Source organism: Chamaea fasciata, unplaced genomic scaffold (genome assembly GCF_029207755.1).
Source record: "Chamaea fasciata isolate MVZ Bird 193981 ecotype frontalis unplaced genomic scaffold, bChaFas1.0.hap1 SCAF_3, whole genome shotgun sequence".
NCBI lineage: Eukaryota > Metazoa > Chordata > Aves > Passeriformes > Sylviidae > Chamaea > Chamaea fasciata.
The window spans coordinates 2,550,671-2,571,669 of NW_027094088.1; the positions used below are offsets into that span (position 1 = coordinate 2,550,671).

At 45.9% G+C, this 20,999-nt stretch overlaps 1 protein-coding gene across 2 annotated transcripts in view; it reads right to left on the minus strand.

Annotated features, from left to right (window-relative positions):
• Positions 1-17,040: 17,040 nt before the first annotated feature.
• The window catches only part of SPRED2 (sprouty related EVH1 domain containing 2), a 57,604-nt gene continuing 53,645 nt past the window's right edge, over positions 17,041-20,999 (minus strand). For both annotated transcript variants that reach the window (XM_066177750.1, XM_066177751.1), the window contains exon 6: positions 17,041-20,622. In XM_066177750.1, coding sequence (XP_066033847.1) covers positions 19,969-20,622 — 654 coding nt within the window. In that variant the 3' untranslated portion in view covers positions 17,041-19,968. The remainder of the gene's footprint in view (positions 20,623-20,999) is intronic.

Here is a 20,999-nt window from a genome sequence, read left to right on the forward strand (position 1 = left end):
CCTAATTTAACTTTCCAAAAAGTCCCAGACAACCCCTACCTCATGCCTTTCTTTGGAGCCCTCATTCCTGCCTCTCAGCATTCATACGCTCCTGCTGCCCTGGTAAAACACCAAACCCCTCAACTTGCTTAAACCAGGGTCCCCCAAATTCCAGGGGAACCTGCTGTTCTTGGGGTGCTGGAGTGAGAGGAGGGCAGACGGCGGGCAGGGCTCAGCAGGACCACACACTTCAGCTTCCATCACAGCGGTGCTCCAGCAAGCAACAGGTGCTGAGCTTCTCTGGGGTTTGGAGCTGCAGCTTTTCCCCTCTGCCTTGTGCTGCCTGTGGAACCCAATCCTGCAGGCATTCTCCAAACACAGGCTGTAAAACGCGCCTGTGTGGTTGCGCTGCTCTCCGGGAGCTCACAGCTCACACCTGGGGCACAGTGGCAGGCACTGGGTTGGAGCTGTTGGCTTTGCAGGGAGAGCTACAAAGCTCAGATATCCTCCCCGTCACAAAAAAAACCCTTCTAGTGCAACCACCAAACACGAGAAGCAGAATTTCTGCTCTTTGCAGAGCCTGGGATTAATGGTTTTAATCAGAAGAGCATAGTTTGGATTAGGAATGAAGGTTCAGTGAGTGCAGGGGCACCCCAGGCAGTTTCTGGGGAGCAGCTGATGCTCCCTTGTCCACGTTCTCACATTTACAGGGCTGTGTAAGTTTTTGGGTTGCCACAGACTGCAGAGCTGTTACCTGGGTGTCTTACATATTCAAACCGGCTTTTTTTCCCCCCTGCTTTCCCAAAAAACCATAGTGCAAGGTTCTGCTGTTAAGTGTGGGGGGTACTGACTTGGGAGGTAGGTTGGTCCCTTGTAAATCAGAATGCTTGCTATTTCTGGAGGTTTCCTTAAGGAGTAGAGTGGGTCAGAAGGAAGTGACTCCTTATTTTTTTAATTACCCACCCCCCCCCCCGACACTGTAACACAGTTGTTGCTTTCAAGAATATGCATGGTCTGTTTTCTTCAGACTGTTGGCTCATCTGGTAAAATAATTAGCTGTTAGGCAGACAGAGGGAAAGGATCACATCTGCACAAGACAGGAAGACTGGGACAGTAGAAAGGGGGGAAAAAAAAATTTTCCCTGCTTGAATCACAGCTGCCCACCATGCACAGTAACAGAGCTTGCCAAGAATATTCAAATTGATTTAGGAAGAAAAGCTGAGGAAACCGTTTAACCCCAGCCTGCTTGGATGTGTGACAGTATCTCCATGGGCTGCTCTGCTCCCACTTTGGGCTGAAAGAAAGGTTTTCAAGCTGCCTGTTTCCCCAACCAGCCTTCCTGTGTCCCCCCCTTCCTCTTCTGCAACAGGAACACAAAACACAGACTGGGCGTGAGGCTGTGAGCAGCTTCCCACACCAAGAAAACAACCAAAGGTGGGAACATCTATTTCATATCGATGGGATTAAGTTGTAATTGGATCATGTGATTAAAACCAAGAGTCAGGCAAGTTATTTGGGACTGATTTGGGGCGATGGGAACCTTTTTGCTGCTTGCTGTATAGTGTGAATCAGGCTCCTTCTCAACAGAAGTGGTCAGCATGTGCATCATCTGCAAACAACCTCTTCAAGTGTTCGAAGCCAAAATCACTTGCTCAAGAGTTTCCGAGCACACAAATCCTTTGCAGATCATTTGCAAGCAGTTGAGAGGGTTTTACATTAAAAAAAAAATGAGTAGCAACAGTTCAGACATGTGAGTCATACAGCAAATCCCTTTCCCTACTTAAATCAATCTACATCTGTAAGGATATACTCATTTAATGATTAAAAAAAAAGGGGGCATTTGAAGTATTTCTCCTCAGAACCTGTTATCTCTGGGACCATCTTTTCCTGCAGGAATCCCAGGCTCACTCCCAGCACTATCTTTGGGATAAATCCACACCAAAAAAAAAAAAAAAAAAAAAACACGAATGCAGAACTGCACAGAACCGTATCCAAATAAAATGCAAGTACCGTAATGCAGGTGTTTCAAGACTTGATTTCAGGTGCTGGTCCCACCTAAGCTGTGGGTGGGCTTTCCTTGCCAGCTGGAGCAGCCAACTCCAGCATTAAGCCCCTCCAAACCTCTGCTCAGCTGCAACTCCCCCCTTTAACAAGAGGCCTTTGGCACAAAGCTTTTCTCCAGTTAAAACACGAGCTCCCTTGGTACCTAAATGTCTGCTGCGAGGTGAATGCAGATCTGCTGAGGCCCTGACAGCACTGAGCAGCAATGTGCTGTGTCCATGCCTAAACCACAACCAGCAAAGCATTCTCCATCAAGCTCGCCTGCGGAGGAGCCAGCCTGGGAGATGTGTGCACAAGATGTTTTTGGATCAGGCCTCTCACAAAAACAGCTGTGGGAGGAAACGGGCCCAGTAGTCAGACCACATTCGCCATTAATATTCATTTATGCACAAACACTAACACAATCAGAGATGACTTCTAAAGGAATGAGCCTAAATATTTCCAGGAAAGAGACAGCTCTGTGTTCTGGACAAATGATTTAGAGGCCACCGAAAGGAAACCCAAACCCTCTTCCTCTGTTTCGTGAGAAGGGGCCTCTCTTGCAGAGTATCCTGCCTGTGCATCCTGAGGAGGAGGAGGAGACATCTCCTTGTAGCAGAGGATGAAGCACCTGGCTGGCTTCAAGGGCTCACAGCTGTGTCTTCAGCCTCTCCAGTTTGCCAGGGTTTGGCAGCTCCTTGCCTGCAGCTGACCAGCTCCTGGGGATCCATTACACACCCTCCCAAATGCACCAGCGTGGAAGAGGTACCTGAGAGCCCCTAAAGCTGGCAGCTCCCCCAGGCTGCAGGAAAGCCACATCCTTGCACAGATTCCCATCTCCAGCTGCTCTGCTGGAGAGAGATGATCCTCCCCTCCTGCAGCACCAGAACACTCAGCAGGGGTTGGGTATAAATGTGTGTTTCGGGAGGACTCAGGTACGGAAGCGAATAGGTGGATATGTTTGAGGGGACATCTTGAGTTATAAAAGGAGCAACGAGGAGAGAGACAGAAAAGGGACAAGAGATTTGTCGACAAAGGGACAAGAGAGGTGACAAAAGACAATGTGCAAACGCGTGGCAGCTCTCCCAAGGTTTAGGGTACAGCAGAGGCTCATCCCTGGCCAGACTCCTCCTGAAGTCGATGAAATCAGCCCTGAATGGCATCAGAGAGGCGTTCAACAGAGCTCTAGGGGTCCAAGGAAAATTTTCGCTTGTTCAACGCTGCATTTTTAGTTGAAGTACTCGATGCTTCAATTAATCCCTGTTGGAACCAGCCGTGTCACAAAGAACACAGTAAAGATGGAAGTTTGGGGTTTCCTCAAGGACCCTGCTCCACTTTGAAGGACCAAGCCTAGAAAACTGCACAAGAGGGAGGAGACACAGAAACCTTCCTCTTCAAGATTTGCTCAAGTTCCCTGTTCATGCAGAGAAGTTAATAAAGAGTAGGAAGTGTAAACAGAGTAACACCAGAAATACATTTTCTTTCAACCCAAATTCCTCTGTAAATCAAGGAGGCCAAATCCAAACCCCATGCCATACAGACAGTTAAGCATCACCTTACACCGAGGGTCCATCTGACTTTCAACACATGCAAGCACAGGGCCAACTTCAAGGGAGATGTTCATGTGCACCACAGGCAGGATGAAGCTTTAAAACCACTGGTAGTTAGACTTTTACTGCCAGAAGCAACATTTTAATCTAAGTATTGGCTGCTGACAAAGGCTGTATTCTGAAGAGCTCCAACATCTTTGCTCCATCTGAGTAATTGCAAATGCCTGTCTTTAATCTATTTTCAAGAATTGTTGGGGTGTTTTTTTTGTTTTGTTTTGTTTTGTTTTTAAGTACAAAAGAAAATGTTTCTGTGTGTACATTCATGGCAACAGGGCTACACGGAGACATAAACTAGTGGAAGGTCCATATGTTTAGAGAATATCACGTGTAATGAGAACTGCTGCATTTTTTGTGAAATGTAATGGGACAGATACGCAGCAGCTGTGGGTTACTCAAGAAGCAGCTAATTTAGCAAAGCTGAACTCAAGGATATTTCCCAGATCTCCCAAACAATGAATAGCAGTGTTGTTTAAGATTACCATTATGCCTTACATCCTCCTTTGACTGGAAGCAGGGGGAGGAAGGCCCTATCTGTGCTCCTGGGGCAGAAGTACATGATTAGTGCTCAGCTATCATGCAAAGTCCCAGGGGAGCAAGGGGGTCTGGACTTGAAGGAAGGAAGGAAATTGTGTAGGATAAACAGAAAAGAGCCTCAGGAAAGCAGTTGAGATGGGCAAGACTTGGTGAAAAATAGAAAAGAGCAACGAAAAAGGAAACACCGAAGGGATTGACTTGAGTTCTAACCAATACTGAACTTTAAAACAAACACGCCGACTTCAGAAACAGCATTAGAAATTCAGCAGGTTTGTATTTTTATATTTTTAGGTTTGCTCTAAGGCAAGGCATTACTCATTTCAAATACACAAATGGAAGTTTTAAGGCTTGTTTGCCCTTAAATTTCATTTTTCCAGGGATTTTACCTAGCCTTCCCCCTACAAAAAAAAAGAAGATGCAGACAACGTGGATGGAGCCACAGCCCCATTTTGCTGTTCACTGAGGACATGGGGGTGGTATGGTCTGCTCTCCTAAGGTGGCCAGTTTGCCTCAGCCACCCCACACAGTCACAGAGACCCACAGCGCAGCCCACTAGACCCAGCTGCCCCCATATTCACATATTAAAACAGGTCATACACATTGCCTAAAAAAAAAAAAAAAAAAAAAAAATAAGGAAGAAAAAAGAGGAAAAATTAAAAATGGGGTTACCTGAAATCCTGGTTCCTTAAAAGATCTTAATTTTTGTGGGGAAAGTCTCTGCAGTGACAGTGTCAATGGCAATTTGTGGCCATCCTCCTTCAGCTGCGAGACAGAGAGGGAGGGTAGGGACTCGTTAATCTGGAATAATTTGTGGCAGGATTTACACATATAAATAAAAGTGACCAGGTCTTCCCCAAAGCAAGAGATTGCCTGAGTGAACAGACTTGCTAAAGGATTTTCAGATACAGTGACTTGGTAGTAGTAGCAAGCTGCAAAGGACATTGTTGCATTAAGATATATTGCATTTATCTGTTTCCTGGATCTGATATTAGAATTTCCTCCTGCTGTACTATTGAGATAACCAAAACCTCTGCCTCTCTACGAAAGAAAAATGCTTGATTTCCAAACAAATGGGACGAGCTTACACAACAGAAGTACGAGGAAAACCCACTTCTCCTGGCCAAGCTCATCTGTGTGCTCCACTGGTGGAAATCAGGAATAAATGCCTAAAGCTCCAAAACTTGATGTGAACTCCTGGGGGTAGAGCAGAGCAGAGGCTCGTGCTTGACTAATGGAGTCATTCCCACAAGCCCAGCTTTAGAAATCCATTATAGCAACGGGCTCAAGCCAACCCTTTTGCTTAGTTCCACAGAGAAGGGACTGCTCCTGGTGAAATGAATGTTAAAACCACTGAGTGGCTCGTGTAAGGCAGCATTGGGCCTCCAAAATGTTTGATGGCAGAGGAGCACATCTGGAATCAGCAAAAGGCTATCTTGGGCTAAGGACTTTGCTCTTTGCCGTGTGAGAGCTACACGTGCAAGTCTGGGTGTCATTCTGCTTCTGAAGTGAGATAACACGGCTAAAATTTGGGAACTCCCCGAAATAAATACATTTTTAAGCGGACTTTTTTTTTTTTTTTCTTCTTAAAAGTTTTTGAGCAGACCCTTTACGTTTAGTGATACGCATGCACCAATGCTCTCGTATCAGAATGCGATTCCCAGAGCAGTTCATTCCTTCGCACGGGGACAAAAGCCCAGCCCATCAGCCGGAGGAGCTGGAGTTTATTCAGGACTCCATAGGAAACAGCTGTTGCTTTCAACCCAGCCTTCTCCTTTATCTCCTTCATTGTTTATTCTTGTCTCAGCTCATACTGGCCACTGTGAGCAGGTCAGGGCTCTGCACTCCAAAAAGCTCCTCAGAAGCTGATGGAACTCAGCCCAGTGCCAGCAGGACGGAGGAGCCGGGGTTTATATTATTCAGTTCCCAGGTGGTGACAGAGGTAAATTCCTGACTTCGTTAGTTAATAGCGCAGACAACAGCCAGCCCTTTGCCCTGGAGTTTTGCAGAGTGGGGCAAACGCTCAGCGAGTAACGTGAGAGAAACTAAGCGCAGCAAGGCGAAAAAGGAGGGTGCCTTTGGATCTTTCTCCCCTTCTCTCCCGAGTTTGTTGACAATTCCTTTGTACTGCAAAGGATGTTTACTCCCCCTCTCCTCTGTAATGATGTAGCGAGTAGGACTGTGCTTACAAACCTGCAAATGTTTATCTGCAAAGACTGTGCTGCGGTGGAATGGCATGCAGAAGTGGTCCAGAGCCCAAATAGACCAGAGATTTTGTTTTGTTTTGTTTTTACAGAGGAGCAGGGAGCGGTGACCCCAGAACATTTGCCGGAAATTTGCTACCAGGCAGGGGGAAAGACGGCAGTAATGAGCCCGGTGCGAAGAACAGGAAAACAGAAGGCAAAGGCTCCCACGTCCTCCTTCTGCCTGCCTTCCTTTGTCTCTGTTTCCCAGTCGAAACGTGGGTGTAATTGTTCAGGCATGGCATGAAGCTTTAAAGACTCGCAGTGGATACGGCGTAGCGGGAGGACAGCATGATGTCAGCAAGGAGCGAGTTATTCTCCTCAGCAGTGAAAGAATGAGTGAGCTAGAAATCCAGGGATGTCAGGACTCCAGTCCAAACCGGAAAGGACATTTCAGCTCACCAGACTGGCAAGAGACAGAGGGACGACCCTACCAGAAAAGCTTTCCTGAGTCACAAACCACCCGGAGCTGCGCGTACCATTCACACACCCTTGGAAGCTCTGCAAAACCCGAAGGCGAGAGAAACGAGAGTTTGCTGCTTGAAAGGGGAGAGGAGAGGTGACTGCCTGCTTGCGAGCAGACCTTTAACAGCAGATGACAGCGTCACTTATTTCCACAAACAGCTATTTAACGTGGGGAAGCGTCATGAATAGAGACGAGCAGATGAGGCATAAATTATGCAGCGAACTCAAGCCTGTGGCTCCAACTCGACTTTGAAAGGCAGGCCAGATGTCTTCAGATACTGTCGGCTGCGAGTCGGTGTCGCAAACCCTTTCAAAGCTCAGCTAACTCGAGTCACAATGTGCCCTTGATTTGCTTGGCTGAGCGGGGAACTTCCCGAGCTGTGAGCAGGATCTACGCGCAGCTGAAAATACGGTGGGAATGAGTCAGTTCCTTGGAGCTTGCGTGGGAGGCAAAGACAGAACTTGTGGGTGGCTTCAAAGTGTTAAACAGCCTTTTAAATTCGGGCCCGGCTTCTCAGAGGAATAAGGAAACAGAGATATTCACCCAGTCTGGGTTTAGTTTCGTGTCTTGGGTCAGCCTTGAGAAAATTGCTCTCTGATAGTAACAGCCACTTCCCAGGCACGCAGATCCACTTGCTCCCAAGGCAGTTCGGCTTCAGATGCTGTGATTCCGTGGAGTTTATCAGCAACCCACTTAGTCCCTCGCCCACAGCAAGGCAGCAGCAGCTGACCATTCTCTCTTAACATCTGCAAGCCGCCTCCAAGGCAAGGCAGAGCGCCACCAGCTCCAGGTCAGGCGCTTCTCTGTCCATCTCTGCTCCCCGCGTTTGCCTGAGCTGCCTGGGATGAAAACGCTTCCAACACAGGCACCCAGTCCCTGTGATGACAGAGAGCTGCTTCAATCTTTCCAGCTCTGTTCTGGCAGGGAGTTTCCCCATCCTGCAGTCTATCAGTCCACCCCTGGTGCCAAGAACCTTGGGATGGGGTCCTAGCCACCACTGGTTTGCACATGCGAGGGAAAGGGGATGCTGTGGGTGAAGTTACCTGGTGCATTGGAAATTCAGGCCCCATCCAGTGACCTCCTGCCAACTGGTTGCCATTCAGCCTGGTTCTCCTATAGCGCAACTGGAGTCTGGTCAGCTCTAAAGAGGATTTATTGCTTTTACTGGATCAGGCTCACCCTTCCATTTAAGTGGATTAATGTGGGTTAGCTCCACACAGCATTAGCCAAGTCAACAGAAAGTTCCCTACTACTGGCAATGTTGTTGTTTTTTTCTCTGTCACGACGAATTTTAATGGTCTTTTTTTTTTTTTTTTTTTATTTTGTGCAAGAGCAGCTTTGCAAAATCTTAGACTCCCGCTTTCCAACTTAGGGGATTTGGCATGTGAAGAATGCAATGAATATTTAAACCTGCCGTTTGGCGTAGCCTCCACAGAGCAGCTAGAAACCTAGTCCTGGTCTTTTGGGTACCAGCCAACGACGATGCAAAACCCCAAGCCTGGAGGAGCAGCACGGGGAGTTTGTGAGGTTACATAAATCTTTGGTGCTCAACCAGCATCACTCCGTACTCTACCATTCTTTAGATTCTTTAAATGAACCTCAGGATTCATATGGAGCGGGCTGTATATAGGTGGAGCTGTGGGTTATTTGATAGGTGACACAGATCACTCCTCTGGTCGTATTTTCTTCACGTGAGAGTAACTGCTGAGGGCTGTAATTTACCCCTGGAACCAGGGTCCCCAGCACAGCAGACAACATGGAACCATGTGGCAACAGTCTCTGCCTGGAAGATCTTACAACCAAACCAGATTGGACAAAAGGGTCAAAAAGGAAGGCACCCCTCACACACATGGCTGGACTCAGGGGCTTGCACACACATTCAAGCAGCCACCAGTTAAGAGTTTACTGTAACCCCTTTGTACCCAACTTAGCCCAAAGGCAAAATCAAGGCAAGCAGTGGAGATGAATTTCCGGTCTCAGTATCCCCCGAGCCGTGGCTTCAGTAGAGATATCAGCACGGAAAGATGCCCGTTTCTTCAGAGCTGTTGCTCTCTGTCTCTCGTGTGGCCTCCTGGAAATCCCAGATCTAAATATTGGCACTTCTGTGCTGTTTAACTTGTGAAGCCATCCTGTAGCCAGTGGCCTTCTCCACACAGGATTATATTTAGAAGGCTCCATAGGCTGGTATGTCATTATCTCAGTGTGTTAATTGATTAAGTCTGGCCTACATACAGTCAGCTGGACTATTCTCTTTTGGGTTGTTATTATTAGCAAGACTCAGACGTTTTAAGCCTTTTGGAGCACAGGAATCTCTCTCATCATGCAAGCAGAAGCCCACAGAAATCTCTTGGAATCACTGGCTTTCCAGCTACAATAATTTAGCTTCATGGATGGAAAAATACTCATATTGATGCACAAGACAGTAGTAAAAAAAAGGTGAAAGCAGACTTCAGTCTGACAACAGCAACAAAAAATCATCCACCTACAGTCCGTCAAAGATGCAGCCAACACTGGCAGCTGAATTCCCAAATTGTGAAGCGGACCCTCTAGCAGCTCGAGTCAGACTGAAAAAACCCAGGGCATTACTTGACAGATTTCTTTGCTCTGATTGGGAAAACATGTCACTTCCCTCCTAGATATCACTGGTAGATGTTAAAACGAGCATTCCACAAGCGATGAAATAAACAGGGCTTGGTTTCTAAAGGATGTGTCTGAGCACAAAACTGGCTGTTGGAGTGAGAGGTATGGTGTGAAAGCAGAGCTGCTCCTGTGGGGCGGCTGTTCAGTGTCCAGCAGGGCATGACTGCCAGCTGAGTTTATCCACGGGTAAGGCACTCCTACCAAGGCTTTTCCCACACTGTTTGCCCAGTGTCTAATCAGGGATGAGCCCAGCAAGAGCACTAAGAGCTCTCTGTTCTACACAGCTGCCTATTTTTGTGAAGCCTGTAGGAAATTAACGTCTGTGAGACCACAGTTTGGTTTTCCCCTGGACATGCGGCTCGAGAAGCATCACTGGAGCCGTGGACGGGACAAGCAGAAGATTAATGGTGCAAACACAAATCTGTATGAGACCAAGCCAAAGATGAATTTGTGTGTGTCTTTTTACTCCAAGCTGTAATTAAGTTCAATGAGGCACAGAGCCTGAGGACCCACATCTTAGAGAGCCCTGTACCTACTATTTTCAGTGATCTGTGGCCTGGTTTCCGGAGATGCTGCTCATCTGCACTTCATGCTGAAGCAATTAAAATTCACTAAACGACCAAATTAGAAGTCTCACATCAACCAGGGAGTTTCTGCAGCAGAACCACCGAGTTTCTACTATTTGGCTGAACTGCTCAACTGGCCAGGCCTCGTATTAAGCAAATCAGTTCTTTGTGGGTTTTTTTTGTGACTAAGACTGAATAAATGACCCCTGAATGGACGGTGATGGCAACTTAGGCTGCGGAATTTTCCTGTATTTCATGACGGGCTTTGGGGGAAATGCATGAAATGATTTCTTTGCACAAAGAAATAAATCCCACAGGGGCATTCTGGTATTCCCCTGTGCATTAGCCAGGCTTTTAGAAAAATAGCTGCCAATAATTAGTGTCCTCACCCTGTATTTTGGGGGTGATCATACTTTAGTAAATTCAGTGGGAAGTTTGCCATTGACCTCTGCAGGGGCCAATGTTTTACACCTGCCAAGCTCATGGGTTTCAGAAAAAATTAAGACATTCAGCACCTCTCAGAGCAAAGCCCATTGGGCCTAAATACAGACTTTACACCTTCCTGTCAGACACCCTGTTCATCCTAGTTAACATTCACAGCTGCTTTGGGAAGTATCTAAGTTCTAGAAAACAAACATTTTAAATCCAGCTCAATGTCAGCCATCTGACAAACCAACCAACCAAGAAATTGCTGTGTTTTCACTACCTGCCTCACACCCTCAATCTGTTTTGGGTCTTTGACATACAGGAGGCTCCAGAGAAACTGTTCCCACAACAACACAGTATCATCCCAACAATAAGGAAATGATGGTAATAGGATCCGTAAAAGAGGATTAAATCTCTTGCCAGGAGAAGGATTTGGAGGAGAAGACACTGCCATCTGCAAAATAGCTGCCATGGGGCCACAGCTCCTGAACCTTGTCACATTTCAAGAGCGATCTTTATAAAAAAGTGGCTGGCAAAACCCCTCAAACTGTAATTTCAGCACTAGGAAAACCACCAGAGAAAATGGTAGAAGAGTTGTTATTTTAGAGAAATCAAAGACAATTTAAATAAAAATTTGTTAGGGTTAATGAATAAACTCACATCACTGTTATAATCAACTGGATTTTCTTTTTTTAAAGAGGCACATAAACTTGCCTGTTTGAGGGGAAAAATCAATGACAAATTGTCTGATGTCGGGAAGAAATTTCCTCTGCCAGCAGATGATTCCAATACAGAGTTTCTTGTATTCTTTCCCTTTGAAGTATCTGGTACAGGCTGTGGTTAGAGACAGGATATCAGCCTGATGAACCCCAAAGACATTTTCTTGTAGCTCTGAGTTCAGATGGTCACAAACAGCAGTTGTTCTGGTTAGAAAAAAGCGTCACGCATTTGCTCTGAGTTCAAAAGCTCTCTGCTCAGCACCTGGATTTGCTGCTCCTCTTGCCACATCTTTACAACCACTTCCTTCTGGAACTGGCTGTGAAAAGTGCTCTGATGGTGACAGCTCTTAAAACGTTATGTATGTGAGTGGGTTTGAAAACACAGTCCTTTCAGAGGTGCTTTTTTTTTTTTTTGTTGCAGGACCTTTTGGTCATGAATGTCAGTACACAGGCATCCTTTCAGCCTTTAAAAAAAAAAAAAATCTTTGATTGGAATTTTCAACCTTATATCAGAAATAATCGCTGCCATCTGGAAATCCTGCAAGCTGTCAAAAGTGAGTGAAAGGTGGTTGAGGGAACCTCCCTGCCAGTTTGTCACTTTTGGAGTCAAAACTGTTTACTCCTCCGACCTCTATTTCTTTTGTGAAGGTCCAATTAAATGAAATGCCCTGGTAATTGGGCACATAAAAAAACAAACAAAAAAAAACCCAGGTGACAAGCTAAGGTGCCAAGTTTAAAATCAGTGATCCCAGGGTCCCACAAGCCCCTCAGCTGTCACTAGGACACTTGCTCCTCTGCAGGAGCAGAAAGTGGCTCCCATTTCAAAGAGCCCTTTTAAGACAGAACTGGGGGGTTGGTGCCCTGTGTAGTTGAAGAAATCCCCTTCTATGGATGTAGACTGTCATTGTACCCAGTGTCTCCGAGGAGCACTGGCGAAGGAGAATGATGGAATATCCTCAGCTGGGAGGGACCCACAGGGATCACCAAAGTCCAGCTCCTGGCCCTGCACAGGACACCCCGACAATCACGCAAAAATCACACCACGTGCCTGAGAGTGTTGTCCAAGTGCTTCTTGAGCTCTGTCAGTCCTGGTGCTGTGATCCCTTTCCTGAGGAGCCTGTTCCAGTGCCAAATCACCCGCTGGATGAAGAAGCTTTTCTTAATATCCAACCTAAACCTACCCTGACACAGCTTCAGGCTGTTTCCTCAGGTCACCTGAGAGAAGAGATCTGCCCCTCCTCTTCCCCTCCCAAGGAAGTTGTAACTGCAGTGAGGTCTCCCCCCAGTCTCCTCCAGGCTGAACAGGAAGAGCATGGGAAGTTCACCTCGGAGAGCTGCCAGTCGAGGAGGTGCCTTGGGTGCCAAACCCTAAGATCCTGGCATCCAAGCCCTCCAAATCCCAGGAGAGAAATCCTGGTTTCACTTCAGTGTACGGATCTTTTGCCACTGGCTTAAGTGGAATCAGGATTTTACCTCAGTCTCCAGTTGTCTCCTACCTGCTGCTGGGAGGAGTCCATTTATCCAAGGTCTAGAGAAGCACAAATGCAGCAAATGGCATTGCACTGGCGATGGCTGCTAGAGCTTTGAAATTAGATGTATGTGGTGTTTCTGCTGCCTCTCCAGCACACTGCAGCCCTTCAAATCCCTCTGCAAAGACCTTTTCGCAAAGACAGGCGTAAACGTGAGGACTCTGCTCACCCTGCAGCCCGCTCCAGGCCTGTGGCATTTCTGGCCACGTGTGGAAGTACAGCTTTGTCTCAGCCTCGTGGCAGAAGCTGCATTTAAACTGCGGAGCTGGCACTGGTGCAAAGGCTGCCTCGCTCGGGCCAAATGGCTTGCCACAAACCCCTCCATTTCAGACAGATGAATGAAAGCACGGGCTTTCCTGCTTGCCAGAATGCCCATGGTTTCCCCAGAGCCCAGTCAACGGCCCCCCCAAAAACAGTGTCACTGATCATCCAGAATGTGACCCTCGAGCCACAGCAAAGCAGAAAACCCCTCTGAGCAGAGTATCTCTCTCTGCTTTTCATCCTTTTGCCATTTTGCTTGCTATTTGGAAGCCTTCTCATTTCTGTGGCTGGCTCAACCACTTAATAAGGTTCTGGGGTTTTGCTCTGGATGAGGATGTTCACTGAGATCTATTCACTAAGCGAACAGATTAATCCTGCAGCCACCCCCAAGACTTGGGGTCAACTGCACAGAAAACCCCATTCATTGTTGCCAAGCCACCAGGGTCAGCCATACAGCTGGAGTTTTACCTGTTTATTTAGTTATTTAAAGGGCAGCCATCACTTAGGCCTTTAGAACACGTCGGTAATTTCGGATTTCTGTTCCAAAAGGGTATGTATATACATATTCATAGGCGCATTTCCAGTCTGACAGCCCGAGCCACGCTGTAGGTGTGAATGCTCCTCTTGGAGGCACTGACCATGTGCCCTTCCTGGCAGGAATACCTGGAAAAAGCTGGACTGATGTCCAGCTTGAACATCAGCCCTCACGCCCGTACATTACAGTGACAATGGAAACATCCTTTTAGGTATCCCTCAAAAGGAAATAAAACAAGAAGACTGTATTTCTTTTTATGTTTCATACCTAGGATGAACCGTATTTCCCACATCTGCATTCAGTCCTGACTTCTATTTCCCTTTTTGTTTTAGCTGCTCAGAGTTTTCTGTTCAGACTCCCGAACAAAACCAGCGGAGTGCTGCTGCTTTTGGCTGCCCACACCAAAAGACACTCTGCTCTAAGTTGTGGCCGGCACTTTTTTGCAAAATGTGGTTGAAAGTTATACTCCGTAACCTGGCTTTTATCATTGTTCTCAGGAAGTTGTAAAGAGCAAGAGCTTTTAAAGTGAAATCACTTGTGCTCAGTTGGTCTGGAATTGGGCTTTTAAAGTGGGAAATTACTCTCTGGGGCACAGGGATGATAGTGCTTCGAACTTCAGAAGTGCCTGAGCCTTTGGTTTCTGAACGAGCTCGGAGCTAAATGTAATCTGCACACTGGAAATCTCGGATTTGAAAATGGGGTACATTTGGAAACGTATCAGACTTGATACTTCAAGGGTCTCGCTGTAGTGACAAGTTCCCTATCCCTGTTCATTTTTTATGACCGAAATGTCACATCAAGAGCTCTATCGGTTTATAAGATAACACTGGGGAAATCAGGGGTGTGAAAATCAGCGAAGTGCTTGCTCTAAAGCAGTAAGCCCGGTAGTACTCCTGTCAGCTGCCTCCAAACAGATGTTGGCCAATTCAGCAGCTCATCGTGGCATAAACTCAGAAAATGCCAGAAAAAAAAAAAAAGGAATGCCACTTCATGTGACATTTTCTAGATAATAAACAACAATGAAGTAATCTAGATAAGAATTAAGGCTGTGTATGACTTGGCAATGCCTTACCCGTCCCGAAGCATGCATTAATTCTCTCCCCCCGAGGCAATGATACTCCTCTAACATCAGTGAACTCCTCAGGCGATTTCATGAATCGCATTTTAAGGCTGAAAAATCGCTTTGTGCTTCCCTTGCCACGCCGGGAGCACGGAGCTCACGCGGAGATGGGATGTGTTACATCCTCACAAACCTTTCTAACCTTTCTCCTGGCATCCCCCCCCGGAGCTCTGCCCTGAGATGCCACCCTCCCGTGACGTTTGGAATCTAACAGAAGCCAACCCAAAGTCTGTCAGCTCTTCCCAAATGAATTTACAGGCGGGGAATGAGATGAACGGCATGGGATGGTTGCGCACCACTGCAGGAAAGCAACTAAAAATATTCGTGGGGGGGGGGGGGGGTCTAAATACACGACCCCAAAAATACACACATACTTTCCACCATTTAAATATCTTGTCTCTGGGTGGAAGCCAAGCATTTTTCTATTTATTTCCACGTACGTCGTCAAGATTCTAAGGAATTTAATTGCCTAAATACATCCCGGGGAAGGACAAGGTGTTAGGAGGACGTGAACTCACCTGACATCACGTGCCGAAGGAAGGAAAGCACCTCCTTGCTGCTCTCACAGCAAAAGGCTGCGTTCCTTTTATTACAGGAAGGCAAGTTCTGTCTGCCCTAAGCACTGAGAACACATGCAGCAATTCCTCTTGTTTCCAGGCATCCTGACAGCCACTTCGAATTTGCATTTTTAAGCGGAATTGGCAGAGAGATTTGCACACCCCTTGCTGGCAGCTCGGTTTGTGCTCCCTGCAGCGAGGCCCCTGACAAGACCCCAACTTCCCGATGAATCTCCGGGATGACAGGAGAAATGACCTTTGGATGAAGACAGTGGTGAACTTGCGCTCAGGGTACTCCAGACCAGACTGTGTCACAAAACCCCCCCCGTATGACTTTAGGGAAAGAATTCAAACTCTTTGCGCTTGTTTTCACAACGGGACTAAATCTGTTTTGCCCATTTAAATTAGAAGCTCTCCCGAAAGCGGAGTGGGGAAAAACTTGGCACCCAGTGATGAAAAGAATGCATCCTGTCCCTGAAAGGAACACCGGGCAGCTGAATTCCTGAGAAATGCTCCTTACCTTGGTTCCTCGGAGAAGAACAGAGCTGCAGGAACCCACCCTTGCGGATGCCCTCCGCTCCTGACTTTGCTGCCTCTTTGAGGAGAGGCTTCCTGAAGGAGCAGTCAAGAAAACCCTCTCCTTTCCCTCTGACTCTTCAGTCTCACAGGTGGAACTGTGTTTTTCTGAAGCCAAGGATGCCTCCCCGGGGGAAAAGCCTGGGTGTGAACTGGGCCGGCACAGCTGCTGCTGAAGTAAGGAAAAAAAAGAGATGCCTGGAGAGCCCGCTCCGAGCCAGGCAATGGTAGCTGCACATTTGGTGGCAAGCCCCTGCTAGAAAAATGCCAAGCTGCCTTTGTCAGCCCCTAAAACCCAGCCTGGGTGAGGACATTGTTCTGAAAACGTGTGTTGCGTCACATTTACTAGTGGACTAGATTTTTGTTTTAATCCATAAAATATTCAACAGACGGTTTCACATGGCTGCAAGCTTACAGTGCCTGTGTCCTCTCCAATTTCAGTCCGACCGCATCCTAGCGAGGGGACAATACCTGTCCCAGATGGACAAGGTGGGTAAATTACGCCGCAGAAAGCCGGTTGACATTCATGGTGCCTCCCGTCTTGGTGACGCTTGGATTTTCTGCAGCTTCGCTTGCGTTTCCCGCAGATTCGGTGCCCAAATGCAACGTTTTCCGGTTCAGTTCAGAAATCTCCAGGCATAAGCAACACCTTTGATTCGTGGCTGGATGCAAAAGGACGTTGCGAGCTGCAAGAATTTAGCCAGGCATTTTGTGGGACGAGCTAAATCCAAATGGCCAAGGAAGAGGGTTGGAGTTCTTCTCCATCAGTTAAGAGAGCGGGATGGACCGAGAGCAAGACTTTGCAGCTTTGCTGTGGATGGAGCCGAACGCCAAGACAAACCGAATGATTTCGTGCGCTGAACACAGCACCTGACCCACAGCGAGCATTTCTCATGAGGGCTGCAAGTCTTTTTAAAAACCATGTCCCACCTTTATGCCATTACTGTGTAACAAATGTGCACAGAAATCTTTCTTTGTATGAGCGTAACACGTTTCTAGGAATACGCGAGCAAATATAAATGAATAAAAAAAAATGCCTCCTCTCTTACACACTGCTTGAGGCAGCTTTGTTGTGTCCTCCCTTCTGTGTCTGGATGAGAACAGCCTTTGCCACTCAAAACTGTAAAATGAAGCAAATTTTTTTCCCCTTAGAAACCCCGGGCTCTGGAGGCGTCCCCATTCTGTTTCCCCCTCACTCCCCCGGCCACCTCAACAACAACAAACAGCACAATTTTGACAATAAACGGCATCATTTTGATATGATGTATTTGTATTTACATGGTACATTTTAAAGCAATAGCTACACTGATCATACATATTAGAAACAATAAAAAAAGAAGTTAAGAACTAAAATGTACATCATACACTTGTATATATATTTTTTTTTTTTTTACACAGAGGTAAAAAGGCTTATAAAAATCAATACAACAGGGTTTTAACTTTTAGTATATAGATACATAATGATGAGGCTTCAGGCACTTTAATTTGTTAACGTGAGCAATAGCTTGGAAAAAATAAAAACAAAACAAAAAACAAAACCTTTCCACAACAGGAAAAAAAAAAAAAAATTGGTTAATGTTTTTGTTACCACAGATACAAAAATAAAATCTGAATAATTTCTCTCAAATGATTGATGTCAGTATTGCAAAGCTGACTGGGAGAATGCTACACACTGTTCAGCAGCAGTGTGGAAATTAAGGAGAAATATTTACAAAAAACCACCCATTTCTATCCTTGTGCCCTTACACCACTGCCATCACGAACCAAAGAACGTATGCAGCAAAATCTACAAGTATTACAAAAACCCAAGAGAAGAGGGAGGAAAGAGGAGGGAAAGAAAAAAAAATAAAAAAGAGGGACTTTTTTTTTTTTTTAATAACTTTTATTTTCAGACATACAGAAAGGCTTGGAGTATGTCTACTTTACTTAAATAAATAGGGGCACTTCAAGACCGGACAAAAAACTGTAAGATCTTTTTGTAGTGTTGTGCTTTATAGAGAGAAGATCTTACAGGTGTTTGTTTACATGAAACAACTTTTGAGGACAGAAATAAAAGGAAAAGGTTGTTTCATTAATTTTTTTTTTTTTTTTTTACGAGGCTGGCTTGATGTTTACTAGACACCATTGAGAGATTTGTCAACTGCTATTAGGCACAAAATATTTGTATTCCATTCAGCAAACCCAGACACATCACCCAGAGTGTAACACTCCATCCCTTTTCCACTATCATTCAATTTTTTTTTTTTTCTCCAACTGAAAGAATCCCCAGTAACTGCTATGAATTAAACCTACCCAACTCTATAGTGTGTAATAAGCACATTGCATACTTAATGGTTGACTAAAAAGCTGTGATTAACTCTCAGAGGAACCGTTGGGACATTCCACCAAGAAAGAATGGCAAGCATTCCTTTGACATTTATTTGGCAAATTAATTCTTTAAAAAAAAAAAAAAATTCCTCTCTTTTAAGACTGATGTCAATGTGCAATAGAGGGAGGGAAAGGACATGCGCCCACTGGCAATTTACTGCAGAAAGAAATTATGGCAGGAACAGCAGTGCCAGCTTTGACAAGCCAATCCCTAGCTGCCTCAAAGTATTCGGATTGTACTATGCTAGTTAGAGCTCACTGCGCTAAATCATTTTTTTTTTCATTTTTTAATAAAAATTATTTGGCTATTCCTTGTAATATATTAGAAAAATACTCTTTTCCCAAGCTAATTACAAGCCTTGTACACAAGACAACATGACATTAAAAAAAAAAAAAAAATTAAAAAAAAAAAAAAAGAAGAAAAAAAAAAATTTAAAGTAATATTTATCCTGCTGTATGCACCTTATGCATCCACTTGATAAACCTGGGTGGTGAACCGGGGAGGGGGAAAGCCAGGCAGACAACTCAGTGTGGCTCCTGCAAAGACTCACACGCTCCATTATCCCACACGCAGGCTCACAGCTAACGGGCTGTGCAAGGATCCGGTGGATATTGGGACTGCAGGGCACAGACTGGAAGTGGTAGTGAACGTCCTGGCTTTGGAGGTGGTTTTTTTTTTTTTTAAATACCTGCTTAGATTGCTAAATGTTGTTACTACAGTGGACGCGAATGTTCTCATGCTCATGTATACAGGAAACAAACACACACGATTTTCTATATAATCCACCACTTAATGCAGCATTTTCCCCAGAATTGCCGTAATAGTGCTTTTGACATTGCATTGTTAGTAATTCTTTGCATATCAACGATTTTCCTCATCTGGAACCTTAGTGTTTTATTCACAGATCTCTACGTTGCTGGCTAATGAAGAAGTTCCCTTTCTTTTCGGGCAGAGCTCTGAAAACACATTTTTCCAATGGTATTTAGGGAAAAGAGAAGAGCCTAAAATTTAAGTTTCCCTTTCAAGTAGTGGTCTGAAATGATTACAGGTAAGGAGGACTACCAGATTCTCAATGGTTACGTGACTATGGTAACTGAGCCTTACTTTCTGTTCACAGAGCTTTACGAACAGAGGAATAATTTAAGATGTTTGCTGAAGGAAATGATGATGGACCCTAGAAGAGAAACTGCAGCTCAGATGGCTATTTTAGCTTTGGAAAACAGAACAAAAAAAAAAAAAAACAAACCCCAAAGAAAACCACTGACAGAAATACTGTGTTGTGGTACAAGTTTGTTACTAGCACACCTTCTATACACACACAACAGCTTGACGGTAAGTTAAAATATCTTCCAAGTGAGATCTCCTTCACTACACCGCCCCATTTCTAGAAATGCCAAAGCTTGCTAAACACGCTGATGGTACCACACAAGCAGAGGCAAGACAGACACAACCTGGAGATGTTCTACAATCCACCACCATTTAAAGCAGTTCTTCTCTCGAACTCATTTTAAATGGAAAAAAAAAAAATAAAAATAAAAATATAAACATGTACAAGACAGTCTGTTTTGATTACAGATTAATAATACAAAAGTCTATGCTGTAGGTTAGTTAGTTAGAACAGTTGATGAGCAAATCAATGCAGTGTGAGCCCCAGATGACCCAATGTAAAGTGATCCATACTGGTGGTTTCCGGATGCCGTCGGGCACAGTGGCTGCATTAAAGTGAGTGACCTCAGTGCTCCAAAACCAACGTGTTCCTCGAACTACAGGACAAAAACCTAACGCTTCGAATGCATCTGTAGTCATCCAGCAGCTTTGTGTTTCCCACCACAGCACCTGCACATGACCCCACAGTGGTAACAAGCCCGAAGCGGCAAGTAACAGCACATACATGGAGCAATGAAAGACAAGGCGATAAGGGCCATCCACCGGAGGCAAAACATTTCATCACTGGTGTCGCACGAGCAAGGATCCGTGTAGTCTCCTTCTGGGTCGGACATACAGTGATAGAGCATAGTGTCTGCACACCACATACAGCTCACTCGATGGATGCAGGTCTTGACGCGGTCCGGAGCATCCTGGCATTGACCCCGCTTGTTCTCCTCGTGGTTGAACATGTCCCTGCAGTACACGCACCGCGACCTCTCCCCGTCCTCCTTCCGCCTGGGCTTGAATTTGACAGGTTGAGTCTTTATCACAGCACCCTTGGTGTCTTCGCCCAGGTCGAAGTCCGAGTTGTCCACGTAAGGGTAGGTGTACTCGTGTTTCGAGGCCTCGCTTTTGGCAAAACGGACGTAGGAGTCCATGTCGTCGGGGTCGAAGTTCTTCCCTCGTGCCGGGGCATGGCGGTAATCCTCGTATCCGGTCATCCAAATCTTCTCCCGAGGATTGATGCGCACGATCTCCTCGTCATCGTCCGGGAAGTTGACGTGCCGGTAGGACCGTGGTCCTACTGACTGTGGAAGCAGGAAGGAGATGAAGAGAGAGAGAGAAAAGAGAAATAAGCTCGTTTGGCTACTGGTAATCACGATCTCCTTTGCCTCCTCAAGAGCCAATATTTAACTACTGCGTCTTTCCTTCTTTATGTGCCCTTCACCGTGATCCACCACGGAATTCCAGCCTTTGGCTCAGGAGGGAGTACAACTGTCCAAGTCCTACACTGGCCTGCGTGCACGTGGTACAACATAACATGCTAAAACCATCGTGTTACCCCCCTCTCCCCCTCTTTTTTAATAGCAGGAAGCCATTTAAAGCTAATTGAGAAGGAAACAGGGAGAGCAGAAGGAGGGAGCTGCGTCTCGGGCACGTGGAGGAAAACCAAACACGGGCAAAC